The sequence below is a fragment of the Brassica napus genome, chromosome C4 (assembly GCF_020379485.1).
Source record: "Brassica napus cultivar Da-Ae chromosome C4, Da-Ae, whole genome shotgun sequence".
Classification (NCBI taxonomy): Eukaryota; Viridiplantae; Streptophyta; class Magnoliopsida; order Brassicales; family Brassicaceae; genus Brassica; species Brassica napus.
In genome coordinates, this window is record NC_063447.1 from 14,810,117 (window position 1) to 14,824,509 (window position 14,393).

Sequence of the window (14,393 nt, forward strand, 5' to 3'; positions counted from 1 at the left end):
AGAGTTATAATCCATCGTTCAAGCCTTGTGTCTCTGCATATCTGCTCCAAGAAGTTGCTTAGAAGAGTACACTAGTTAAATTCGCAATAAGTGAGAATTGTATACAACCTAAAAACTTCAGTTGTCTGTGATAGATCAGCAGATTTTGTTCTTGATTATAGTTATCTCATCCGAGACTAGAAGATTCACTTTTGTTGATATAACGAAAATGAATCAATCGTGAAGCTTTGAAGATATTACAAAGATCCAGATTTGTATTATTTCTGTGTTTATTAAAACTGATGGCCAAGCTCTTCTTCCATGTTCTCTAGATCCCATATGGCTATCTTGCCATCCAATCCTATAAATAACAAACCAATATAGGAGGAACAAATGAATCGGGCTGATTCCATGAATATGAATATATCAGTTTTAAATTAGTGACTAACCTGAAGTGCTGAATCGCATTACTTTAGGACTCCCAGCTTTGCTAAGAGATACAATGGCACTACAAGTTTCAGGTAAAATTAGAGGTCAGGCTATGTCAGAGAATGGAGTGAAAGAGTCAAAGCAACTCTACCTTGCACGTTATTTTGTAAAAGCAAAGTTAACTTAAGACAAGACAGTATTTTCTTACTTTATGCAGTTATCATGAACGCCTCCACGTGATTTTGAGGACTCAGAAGCTTCGTTGGCTGTTGTAGCCTTTGACTGACCATAAAATTTTGTAAATGCTTCAGAAAACTGAAAACATAAAAGTTAATGAACAGACGGTTAGACAAAACAGAACAAGCTTAAGAAAAAATACAAGAAACGAGATTTGGTATGTACCTGCGAACTATAACTAGCACCTGAGGATTCTGCTTTCTTCTCTCCTATGTATCTGATAAAGCTCCTGCAGACCAAAAACTAAATGCTTATAACAAAGCTAATATAGATGTGATCTTAGCATGATAAGATGCTGGAAAGATTCAACTGTCTGTAAATAGCTAATAAAAGGAGAAAATTAAGAAGATATTTGTGACAGTTACACACCATATCCCAGTATCATCTGCAGCAAATACCATGGGGTTGCTGTCATAACCAACGCCTATCACCATTTTCTCAGAAATAAAGAGGACCTGAAAATAGAAAGTTCCAGATAATATATCAGTTCGGGACATAACACGCGGAGAAGACCAGGTTCTCAAACGTAAAACAAGTGTGGATGCTGACCCACATCACGAAGCGGCAAATCTCTAAATGCAACGCTTTGGGCTAAAGGAGAAGGACCAACGTCATCAACAAAGTAAATCATGGAGCTATGACCTATACAAGATTACAGATACATAGAAAGTGAGACGACGGGTTGTCTATAATCAGTAGATCGCAATGGATCAAGTGTTGAGAATGTTCTAACCTACATAAGCTAAGGTGTTTCCACTTGGAGACCATTTCACACCAAAAGTCCAAGAATATGAAAGATCAAGCTGAAGAATTTGCTGCTTCAACAAAGACACAGCCCAAAAAAACTCCCTAGTATTAGATGAGAGGGTGGGGAGAATATCTATACATGGCATAATCCTATGTATATTACTAAATAAGTACGCCTGCCATAGAAAACAAACCTCCCCAAATTTAGATTCCGCTGGCGAGCCTGCTTTTGGATCCCTGTAACATCCCAGTTAGTGAAGAGAAATAAGAAACTGGCTCATATCTGCAAAAATGGTTTTAAAAGTAGATGTTCAAGTAATGCGCTTACTTTGTGTCAACTCCTTTGATGAATGTTGAAAATACCCGACATTTTCCATCGGTAGATGTCGTTGCCAGAAGAATCTAATGCAAAACAGACAATAAGAGAACAAAACATTGGAAAATTATTCTAGTTTAGGGATAATGTACTGAATACATTGTACTCTATCCTGGGACCAACTTCTAGACTGTTCTTGGTAGATAAAGCATCTACAGAACGACTTAGCTACTGAAATACACAGAGGTTGTGTTGATTGCACGCACATTATTAGGATGCCAAGCAACACTTGTGACTGAAGATTCATGCCGTTTCCGGATAAGTTTACTGACCCACCTGAGAACAGTAAAACCAAGCAATGTTAGCCTACCAAAATACCAAAACATAATATGAAGTTCATAATATACTAGAGAGAACTGCACATGTTCCAAATATTTCAAAAACCTCTCTATACAATACAAAATAATGTAGGGACAGATAATATATATAAGTTAACATGCAAGTACATAACACAGTATCCACCAAAAAGAAAGTAGGTAAAACAAGTATCATAAGATAATACCATTTACTAGCATAAAAGCGGAGGCAACATGCCAAAGAAAAATCCATGACTAATAATGAGAAATAAGAGAAGAAGATACCAGTTATTCTCTTGCTCATAATAGCATATACACACAGTTTTAGCACCACTTCCAACAGCAAACTTGTTCTCTAAGAGTATTAAACAAAAAGATGGGAAAGTATATTAGAAGCTGCAGAAAGTACAGTAAGTCTTAACTAGAAAAATGAATCTAAATAACTCGTGACTTTTGGATCCGATACGTTTACCTTTTGGACTCCATTGGACACAAAGTGCAGCACGATTTAGTCTGAGAATAACAAGAGTTGGTACCCATTCACCTCCTTCCAGGCTCCACACATACCTTCAAGAATTCCATATTCAGTTTAACGAAACAATGACAAGAGTGAACTAAGCATATAAAAAAAAAGATTGCAACGTACGAGTTCCTGTCATGGGAAACAGTGACGATTTTGTTGGACTTTGAGCTCCAATCAATCCCAGAAACAATTTGGTCATGCTGCAACAATTCAAAACAAAACTCATCAAGAAAAAAAAATGCATGCTCATTCGTTTTCAGAAGAGGAGGCAGAAAGCTTCACCTTTTCGAGGACATGTAACCTCTCCCACTGGTCTTGTGATGATTTATAGATATGAACTTCATTGTTGTTAGGACAAAGTGCAACCACTACAAGGAAAACACAGAGACATAACTGATTAATGCTTTAAAAGAAAAAAGAAATTAACTAGACAGTGGATTCATCAACTAATGTACAATGTTGCTTCATACCAACTGTTACTAAACCCAAACTACTAAGCATATATATAACAAGGCATAGAGACCAATTTAATCAACATCTTGATTCGTTCTTTAAGTAAAAACAGATACCGACAAACAAATACATGTCGGAACAAGAATTTACCAGAAAGATATCAACTTTCGGGAATTTACAAGAAAAATTGAATTCTTTTTTTCTCATCTTCACAAAAAGGAGCAAGAGGTAGGAAAAACTTACTGGAGAGATCAGGACTCCAAGCATGGCAAGTGATTGACTCTGCGAACCGGTGAACATCCACCACTGCCATGAATGATCCTTCTTTAACTCCACTTTTCTCTCAGAGAACAGATCGGTGGAATGAATGATGGTGGCGAGACTGATTGGTGAAACTCCGATGAGATCCGAGACGTGAATCCAAAGAGAGATGTTGTTTGTCTTTTGCGCTAAGTCTAAGTTAAAAAATGACCAATTCAATTTTACTTTTCCTTTTTCAAAATAGCCCAAAACTAATGTTTTTTTTTTCTCTAAAAAGAATTAAAAGTTCGACCGAAGTATTTTTGGGGGAGAGTAAAAATATCATCGATGCAAACAACTAACTAGGGTTGAGCAAAAATACCCAGCTAAATCCGATCCAAAAAAATAATATCAAACTTGGACTAAAATTGATTAAATATCTGAACTGATTCAAAAAATTTAGAATCAAAACTGAATCCGATCTGAACCAAAGTATTTCGAATACTAGAATATATTCGAAATAAATTTATATACTTAAATATAAATTACTTATTTTTAAATTTAATGTATATTAAAAACATTTAAATTATATAAAATATTTTTAAATTGTCCAAAATATTTTAAAATATATAAAAATAATCAAAATTAAATGTTTAAAATAACTAAAATATACTCAAAACATCAAAAATACTTGAAATATTTATTGATTTCCTATCCAAATATTCAAACCAAACTAGTTTATATATTAATTTTAGGTATTTTGAAATATGTTATTCAAATTTCTATGTAGAATATTATTTTATTTATAGATTTTGAAAAATTTTAAGCATATAACAAATTTAAAAATTTAAAATAATTTAAATGAGTTATCTGAATCCGAGACATCTTATGGGAAAGCTATACGTCCACCTTCATTGTATTAATTTCTGCCAGGTTTTTTTTTATTAAGCCACTTTTAATCTTCAAATATGAAGAATTACGGAAATATGGCGCGTGAAATTCGATCTACTCCTGGCTCAATGTTAAATGATTACCTATCTGAGAAAGTAGTTGTAGATGCAGCGTCTGCAGCCAGGGGCGGAGGCATGTTGAAGGGAGTGGGGTCAGCTGACCCCACATGATTTTAATTATTTGTAATGTTTTCTCCAAATTTATAGTATTGACCTCAATACAAATTTTTAATTGAATCCTATATTTTGTGAAATCCACATAACTTCAACTAAAAAACTATTTTATTATCTTAATTTTAAATAAACTCATATAATTAATTTTAGCTACACAAAATAGAATTCTAAATTCAGTAAAATATCAAGTATGTATGTTCATTTTCCTTGTTTCAATTGCAGATTATACTAAAATTTAAAGAAATGGTTAACAAACTAAAATTAAAATTAATGGTATATAAAAAATAAATAAATAATCATAGTTTTGATGTTTTCAAATATATTAAAAACTATCTTTTGATTCATATTTTAATACTGGTAACTTATATAAAGATCTATTATATTTATATACTAGGTGTCTTGTCCGCACATGCGGGCATAATCTTTTTACGAATATTTATTAATTTATGTCTTATTAATTAAAATGCGGTATACTAAGTTATTATATTAAATTTTTTATTAAAATATATACTTATTATTGTGTTAATTTTTTTAAAACAGTCATATATTAGAAATATTTTTGAAAATATATTTATACAAATTTTTTGCTTGACTAATATTTAATTATAAATTTTTTTATATCTGAATTTTAACGTTTCCAAATAGAGAAATTCTCTTGGATAGTCTTTCTAGTTTATTTTCACAAAAATAGTATTTCAAGGTGGAAAATGACCAAAAGATGTTTTATTAAAGAGTAAAAATATGCATCTATGCCCTTTGGGTTAACTAATCTTGACTTAGGGTTTAAAGTTAAAGAGTGGGTTTAGGGAATAGGTTTTAAATTTCAAAAAACAAAAAATAAATACTAAAAATTCCAAAATAAAAATAAGCTATTTTAGTCATTTTATTTCTTGAGAGCTATTTTTATGACAAAAACTTAAAAAAAATGTTATTTGAGAGAATTGCCCTTCCACATATCAACACAGTATATATAAGAATTATCTTATTTTATAAATATATTTTTTGATTATTTATTATATAATATTAAGGAAATTTAATATTATCAAAAACAAATTCGTTTTTAAATATATATAATTCATTTAGAGTATTATTTTACTTAATAAATTAGTGACTCATAAAAACTAATAATAAATCAATGATCTAGTTAAAAACCTAAAACCTAATAAAATATGACAAAAATAAGAAAATTAACTAAATATTTAATATAACATATAAATTTAATATTATTAAAATAAAATTCGTTGTTAATTATATATAATTTAACGAAGTGTAATTTTAAACTAATAAATTAGTGACTCTGTTAAAAACAAATAATAAATCCATGGCTTAGTTAAAACCTAATAACAAATGAAAAATAAACAAAATTAATTACCTAAAACATGGAGAACATGATAAATGAGAAAATTAACTAAATATTTAATATAACATATCAATTTAATATTATTAAAATAAAATTCCTTTTAAATTATATATAAATTAACTAAGTGTATTTTTAAACTAATAAATTAGTGACTCAGTTAAAAATTAATAGTAAATTAATGACTTAGCTAAAACCTAATAACACATGAAAAATAAATAAAATTACCTAAAATCAAGGATAACATGATAAATAAGAAAATTAAGTAAATATTTAATATAACATGTAAATTTAATATTATTAAAATAAAGAAAAAAATTCTAAGATAGCACTAAAAAAGTTTTTGTCACAAATATTGCACATAAGGAAAAAAATGACTAAAATATTTCATTAAAGAGATTAATTTACACTTATACCCCTATGATTAACTAATCCAAACCTTAGGGTTTAGAATTAAGGGGTGGGATTTTGGAATTAAGATTCAAAATTTTATAAAATAAGTACTAAAAATTTGAAAATAAAAATTTGAAAAATAGTTTCAAAAACTATTTTCGAGTTATATAAAGAAAATGTGAAAAATAAAATAAAATATAAATTCCAAAAAAAAATATAAAAAATTTCGAATCTGAAACTATAAAAAAAAAAAAAATTATTATTTTTTATGTTTTTATATATCTAGGGTATAAAAGTCTTTTGCCATCTTAAATGAAATATTTTGGTCATTTTCTTCCTTGTGTGCTATTTTGTGACAAAAACATAGAAAAAGTCTATCTAGGAAAATTGCCCTAAAATAAAATTCGTTTTTAATTATATATAAATTAACTAACTGTATTTTTAAACTAATAAATTAATGAGCCAGTTAAAAACTAATAATAAATTAATGGCTTAGCTAAAACCTAATAACACTTGAAAAATAAACAAAATTACCTAAAATCATAGAGAACATGATAAATAAGAAAATTAACTAAATATTTAATATAACATATAAATTTTATATTATTAAAATAAAATTCGTTTTTAATTATGTATAAATTCACTAAGTGTATTTTTAAACTAATAAATTAGTGACTCAGTTAAAAACTAATAATAAATTAATGGCTTAGCTAAAACCTAATAACACATGAAAAATAAACAAAATTACCTAAAACTTGGAGAACATGATAAATAATAAAATTAACTAAATATTTAATATAACATATAAATTTAATATTATTAAAATTAAATTTGTTTTTAATTATATATAAATTTACTAAGCGTATTTTGAAACTAAAACCTAAAACTAATAACACATGAAAAATAAATAAAATTACCTTAAACTATGGAAAATATGATAAAAAAAATAATTAACTAAATATTTAATATACCATATAAGTTTAATATATTAAATAACGAAGAAAGCCTAAAACTATGGAGAAGCAGACACATAAGCCAAATCACTTCATAAATAATAGTATAGATTATATTTTAATATCAATTAATTCAAACTAAATTATCAACTTTAATTATAATATTCTACTCCAAATAAGTGTTAATCTTTCAGTAATAGTAAATAAATTTAAAATTTTAAGATTATATAATGATAATGCCAAATATTGTTTTCTATGTTTTATTTTAATATTTTAAATATAAAATTGACTCTAGTTGAAAAATTTTCTGACTCCGCCACTGTCTGCAGCTATACAATGGAAAATCTTTTGAGCGCTTATCTGAAGACTCAGAGAAACAGCAGGAAACAGCTAAATTGAAGGTAATGAAGCATTGACATGGATAAATATACACATGCATCTTTATGAATGTATTGTTTTATATCTCCCACCTTTATGAATTGGAAGAGAAGACATCTACTATTAATAAGGAAAGTGGTTTGGCTCTCTAAGAGACACACGTGGTCGTCTGAGCTTGCAAAAGCAAGAAAGCGCGTCGTCATACTTGAAGGAGCTCTCTAACAGGCACATACAGTCCACGTTGTGATCATATATTTTTTCGTAGATGGCTTCAACTGTTCCTTGTGCACAAAAAAAAAGGCTTCAAAGTTCCTTTTCTGATAAACTATACCCGAAATACACAATTTGGTTTATTATATTGCATGACCATATGTCCACATGCTCCTTTACATAGTTTATTCACGTTAGGTTTCACATAGTTTAATCACGTCTAAAAAGTATATATCATCTTTTGTCGATTTTTGTAAGAAACAGCTCATTTTCAATCATCTCCGACAGCAACAGACTATTATATTACACACAGAGGCATCGATGGATGTTAAGGTGTTAACGCAAAACCTTTTTAAAACGTTTTGTCCCTTTGTTCTGTTTCTGAACACACACACACACGAAAGGAAGAAGAAAGATGGAAGCGAAATATGATCGTGCTAGTGAAGTAAAAGCTTTCGACGAAATGAAACTCGGAGTAAAAGGTCTCGTCGACGCCGGAATCTCAACGATCCCTCGTATTTTCCACCACCCTCATCTCAGTTCACCCGACCAAACTCCCTCCTCAACGATGACGATCCCATCAATCGACCTCGGAGGTGGCATGTTCGAGTCCACGGTCATGCGAGAGAGCGTCATATTAAAGGTCAAAGAAGCAGTCGAGAGATACGGATTTTTCCAGGCGGTAAACCATGGGATACTGATAAGTATCAAAGAGCTTACTTTAGGAAGAAATCAATGAAAAATGTTAACTTGGAGGTTAAGTCGAGTGGTGAGAAGGAAGCTGAGACTCTGATGCAAACAGAGGGTTTGCCGTTGGATGAGGAAGCTAGGACTCTAAAGCAAACAGAGTGTTTGCCGTTGGAGGATTGAGGGACGACTTGAGTATAAATAAGAAGTGACCGTTAGAGAGAATCTTTTATGCTTTGTATGTTCATTGTAGACGCTATGAGTCTAGAGGCGATCGCTATGAGATCGTAGATGAAGATCATTATCAAAGATACATCCGGTCTTTCATGTTTCGCAATTGAAGTTGGCTTTAGGTTCTTGTGTGGAAGTGAAGCCATTACAATTACAGAAGTTGAGTGAAGTTGACAGTATTGTGTTTCCGGAGAATGTGTTAGCGAAGCGATATGATGATGAGGGTTATTTGGAGTTGTTGGTGAAGTGGGTGCATTGTCCTTCTCATGAGAATTCATGGGTATCTAATGGAGAGTTTGTGGAGCATTATCCTCATTTCAAGCTTGAGGACAAGCTTGATTTCAAAGTATCAAAGAGCTTACTTCAGGAAGAAGTCAATGAAGAATGTTAACGTGGAGGTTAAGTCGAGTGGTGAGAAGGAAGCTGAGACTCTGATGCAAACAGAGAGTTTGCCATTGGATGAGGAAGCTAGGACTCTAAAGCAAACAGAGGGTTTGCCGTTGGAGGATTGAGGGACGACTTGAGTATAAATAAGAGGTGACCGTTAGAGAGAATCTTTTATGCTTTGTATGTTCATTGTAGACGCTATGAGTCTAGAGGCGATCGGTATGAAATTGTAGATGAAGATCATTATCGTCATGAGATGATGATCTTCATCTGAACTTACGAAGCTACTTCTTTCATTAATAAACGAGTATTTTCTCTTACAAATCTTTCAAACTACTAAAGTCTATCAGATACCGACTGATGTTATGGAGAAGATGAAAGATGGGGGGATTCGTGGGTTTCACGAGCAAGATCCAGAAGTGAGGAAGAAGTTTTGTAGCCGCGATTACACCAAGAAGGTTACTTACAGAAGCAACTTCGATCTCTATAGCTCTCCATCTGCGAACTGGAGAGATACTTTAAGCTGTTGTATGTACCTTGATGCTCCAAAAACAGAGGATTTACCTGAGATTTGTGGGTAAGAAAATCTAAAGACCACTTTATTGTTTTGATACTATTGATAGGGTTTTGAAAGTTTTATTGATCTTAATGTTTTAGGGAAATCATGTTGGAGTATTCAAAGCGAGTGATGGAACTTGGGGAACTAATCTTTGAGCTTTTATCAGAAGCCTTAGGTCTGAATCCTAGCCATTTGAAAGAAATGGAGTGCGTAAAGGGTATATCGATGCTCTCTCATTACTACCCGCCTTGTCCTGAGCATGACCTAACGTACGGCACAAGTCCGCATTCAGACAGATCTTTTCTCACTATTCTTCTCCAAGACCACATTGGTGGGCTTCAAGTTCATCAGGATGGTTATTGGGTCGATGTTCCTCCTGTTCCTGGAGCTCTTCTTGTCAACCTCGGAGATCTCTTACAGGTAATTAGTTTAGTTTATTGTGAATCAGATCATTAGTCTTAACTCATTTGTGGGGAAACTTTGGTATTACAGCTTATAACTAACGACAAGTTTTTGAGCGTGGAGCATAGAGCATAGAGTTTTGGCTAACAGAGGTAAAGAGCCTCGCGTTTCTGTCGCGTCTTTCTTTGTGCATCCTTTACCGAGTTTGCGTGTATATGGACCGATCAAAGAGCTTTTGTCTGAACAAAATCCTCCCAAGTACAGAGACACTACCGTCACTGAGTATTCGAAAAATTACATTGCTAAAGGACTAGCCGGGAAGTCTGTGTTGCTTCAGTTCAAGATCTGATAAAAAAAAACTGTCTTCAAAGGTTTTTCATTTGATTGCTCTGTATCCAATAAAATAAGTATATTGCACAATCCAACAAATAAAGTATGTTGTAGTCTGAGCCTATTAATACAAATAGTTATTGTGGATATTAGAGCATGATTATCGGTAGAGTTTTTTAAAAAACTATTTTTTGTTTTGGTAGGGTCTTTTAAAAAACTATTTTTTGTTTTTTTTTTCTTTTACTCTGAAAAAAATAAAATTAAAACCGAACCAATCGCATACCACCACGTGTCGGTGGGCCCGCGAACAGTACAAAAAATCCTCCACAAGCTATCCTTATTTCACCTTTATGTGACCGATTATTCTCCTATTTTTGGGGCCTACACCTTAAAAACACACTAAAAACTCTTTTAAAAGCTCCCGTTAATGGTGGTCATAAAGTTGTTTTGATCATTTTTTATTAGGCTGTTTTGGAATCTCTCTCCCCAAATTACATATCTTTCATACACTTCACACATATTCAAATACTAGGTGATTTTTCAGTACTCATTCACATATATAAATATTTATAAAGTAATTTTATTAATATTTTATTGTTTTATTTTAAGTAATTTGTAATTTATATTTTAGTTGATATGTATGATTTCTTAAAAATAATATTATGCTATTTAATTATATGTATGATTTATTTTAAATAATATTATGTTATTTAAATATAAGTATAATTTTGAATATATAATATCTAGTCTATTTGGTTATTATTCAGATGTATTAGATAACATATACTTTTCTAATTCAATCATAATATTTTTTTTATATATTTTACAATTTTGATTAATTTTGTTCTTTTTATTTAATTCTTGCCTAAGATTTTTAAATATATTTTATTAAGATTATCTATAATTTAATACATGTTATTTTGAAAATCAAATAGTAAAAATTAACTATTAATTTATTCAAAGTTATATCAATGAATATAGCAACAATAGTATTTTCAAACCTGCATGTATATAAATTATACAAAAATCTTAATTGAAATAGTTGGTTAATATATGTATAAAATTATTGAAAATTTCATATTGATTTATCTATGTTCAGTCATTCTATAATTTATATGTATAAAAATAAAAAATATTGCTATAAATAGTAATAATATATTACTTTTTGCTAAATTTTAATTTTAGATTAAAATAAGTTTGGATTGGTCCAATTACTCATTTTGTGGATATATTGTGTCACATATATTTCTTTAAATTAAAATACAACTATTTTCAATCGACTTAAACTAAATCAAATCAATTGTGTGCATTGTATTAGTCTGGCTCTTCATCTTAGATGTGTAAGTACACTTTTGATTTTTAAAAAATTCGTATATGTTAATTTGCAAAACTAAAATTAGAAAAAAATAAAGTGATGATCGGAACAAAGTAGCATAAAAACATAGCTGATAAATTTTAAAAGAGTAAATTATTTCTTTACTCTAATGACAAGATTATTTTCGTAAACTTTTTATGAAATAACATTATATATAAAAATATTTTCGTTTTAAATTTTATGAATGTAATTTATTCTAAAAATAATTTCAAAAATATAAAAAAGGAAACGTAAGTAGAAATAAAAAGAATAATATTGATTATTTATTAAATATCTTATTTTCTGTTATTTAAACTATTTTTGCTAATAATTATAGAAATAGATTGATTTAAAATAAAATGCTTACTATTTTTTTTTAAAAATATTTGTTCAAGATTATCTTCTTAATGGAAGATTATTTCTTTACTTCAAAATAACAGCTTATTTTGTAAATTGTCCTTTTTCATGAATCATGTTATATTTAAAATATATTTTCGTTTTAAAATATTTTTAATGTTCTTTACTATATAAAGAAAAGAAAAAAAATTAAAAAAGGAAAACTAAAATATTTTTTAATAAAGCAATTATATATATTTGATTCATTAAGGGTACGAACGTAATCAATTATCGTAAAAGTTAACGTGAGCGCGACAAAAAAATTACACAAGTACATTGAGCTAAACCTAGCTATTTATAATCCTCATGTTGTTGTAGCTTAATGATGATGATTTTATCAGGAGCCTTAAACCTAGCTAAAGCACACCTTTCGAAGAAAAAAAAGTGTAGACTTAGATGTTCTTAGTAGAGTAATTTGCTGGTAGTATTTAACATGCTAAGAGTACAGACTGATTCGAGATGCCAAGTTCTCGGAATTTGGCTCAGGTGATGCAGTTAGGCGTAGGTCTTCATAAGGCAGGTAGTATTGTCGGTTGTCGAATCGTCTATGTAATTTTTCCTATATCATAATTGTAAGATCGTAATAAATCAGCGTTAAAAAAAAGAGTACAGACTGATTCGAGATGCCAAGTTCTCGGAATTTTGTTTTGTCTCTAAAAGGATTATAATTGCTACCGGCTTTGTGTAGTTCCAAATTTCAAATGTCAATAAAAATCTCTTATGTATAACCACATCAAACAAGTTATACATCATCATCGCATATAGCTTTCCTTAGTTACACGATTTTGCCTAATCATCATCACACACAGCTTCAATTCACCTAACTGAAACAGAGAACTAAATGTAGAATTATAAACTTAAATCCAAACCAACATGTTACCATCTGTGGACATTCAGATGGTCAATTAGATTAATGAAGAAATGAACTCACCAAGGCATTTAGGTGGAGTTGGACATAATAATTATTTTAACAAAAATAAAACACAAATTATAAATGAATGAAGGAGAGTTCATCATGCATCAAACCTTAACAGCTAGACATTTCCTAGTTCCAAAATTTCCAGTCAAAACATGATCACACCACTCAACTTTACCCCAAATCTCCCCTCCTTGACGTCTTTCCAGCGAAATCTCCGCACACCAAATCTTACTTGTTCTTCTGAAAACCAAAGCCATATTCCCACCGTAATTCACAATACGTAACCACTGTGAACCTGATGCCTCCGCCAACAAATTTTTCAAGCCTTCCACCACTCGCCAATACCTCATATTTGGATCATACGCTTTTAAGGTGTTCATTTCCCTATCCTGGTAGAGCAATACATCATCAACCACACATGCATTCTTCACCCAATGCGGACAATAAATCAGCATATAGTCTTTTTCCCATCTACTTTCCACTGGCTTGTACACATAGCTTCTACTACAATAATCCGTTCTGTATATTTTATCAGCCATCACCAGATTAGCATCCCTTGCTCTGAAACCTGCCTCCATCTCTGGCTTAATCTCCCACTTTTGTGTTTCTATATCAAACACAACCATCAGATTCTTTTTGTTGTCATGATAGCAATGTCCAATAACATATATTTTCCCGTCGATGAAGCCAGCGAATTTACAAACCAAAGGAATAGGAATGCTTGGGAGGGTTTCCACCGTGTGGGATCTACAATCCATGCTAAACGCATTTGTCGTCATATTTGTAACCCCGCCAAAAACATATATCATAGAACCCACTGCCACAGAGCAGTCAGGGTAATACATAAAGGGAAGCGTCGAGGGGGCACAGAGCAAGTAGTGACTGCCGTTGGCTTTACGGCAGAGGATATACCAATGGTAAAGAGAAGAGTTGTTTATGTCAAAGAGGGCAACGTAGAGACAGTGCTCCGTGCAGGCCAACAAGGATCTTCTTGCGTGTAGATCAGGCGAAGCAACGAGTGATCGAAAGTGTTTGGAAACAAGGGAGAGTTTTGGATAGTCGAATCTTGATGAACGCGCTAAGATGTCAATGATGATATCTTCAGGAAGTGAAGGAATAATCAGAGACGAGGGTGGTTCTGAGGATTTATCATCCTCTGCCTTTGTTTTGGAAACCATCGACAATCAGCCAAATCACACAGAGAACACAAACTAGAATATAAAAAGCTCAGATCAATAACCGCCGTACAAGAGAGAAAAAAAAATGCCTAGGGTTTAATGCGAAGCTTTCCAATAAGAACAATCTTATATAACCCTTTTCTTTTAATAATGTAAATCTAATCTATTAAAGAGAAGTATAAATAAGAAATAAGAAATAAGAAATAACCCTATAAAACGTACAAGTTATTTACAATACAATACCATTGAATTAGA

At 31.0% G+C, this 14,393-nt stretch overlaps 2 protein-coding genes and 1 pseudogene across 3 annotated transcripts; 1 reads left to right on the forward strand and 2 right to left on the reverse strand.

Annotated features, from left to right (window-relative positions):
* Positions 1-54: 54 nt before the first annotated feature.
* LOC106442649 (actin-related protein 2/3 complex subunit 1A) lies at positions 55-3,532 on the reverse strand. 2 transcript variants are annotated; one of them, XM_013884312.3, is made up of 15 exons: positions 3,284-3,529; positions 2,870-2,955; positions 2,711-2,787; positions 2,537-2,631; positions 2,350-2,419; positions 1,975-2,044; positions 1,721-1,794; positions 1,587-1,629; positions 1,379-1,460; positions 1,199-1,287; positions 1,015-1,100; positions 811-874; positions 617-723; positions 429-487; positions 55-340 (listed from the first exon to the last, which is right to left on the reverse strand). In XM_013884312.3, exons 1-15 carry the CDS (start codon positions 3,351-3,353, stop codon positions 273-275), a joined length of 1,140 nt encoding a protein of 379 aa, XP_013739766.1. In that variant the 5' UTR covers positions 3,354-3,529; the 3' UTR covers positions 55-272. The 2 variants fall into 2 exon arrangements, with proteins under 2 accessions (XP_013739766.1, XP_022556290.1); XM_022700569.2 differs by lacking the exons at positions 1,199-1,287; positions 1,379-1,460 and having other exon boundaries at positions 3,284-3,532.
* Positions 3,533-7,089: 3,557 nt separating this feature from the next.
* LOC106374958 lies at positions 7,090-10,488 on the forward strand (annotated as a pseudogene).
* Positions 10,489-13,061: 2,573 nt separating this feature from the next.
* Positions 13,062-14,138, reverse strand: LOC106359345 (F-box/kelch-repeat protein At4g38940). Its single transcript, XM_013799065.1, has one exon. It carries the CDS (start codon positions 14,136-14,138, stop codon positions 13,062-13,064), a length of 1,077 nt encoding a protein of 358 aa, XP_013654519.1.
* Between the last annotated feature and the right edge of the window lie 255 nt (positions 14,139-14,393).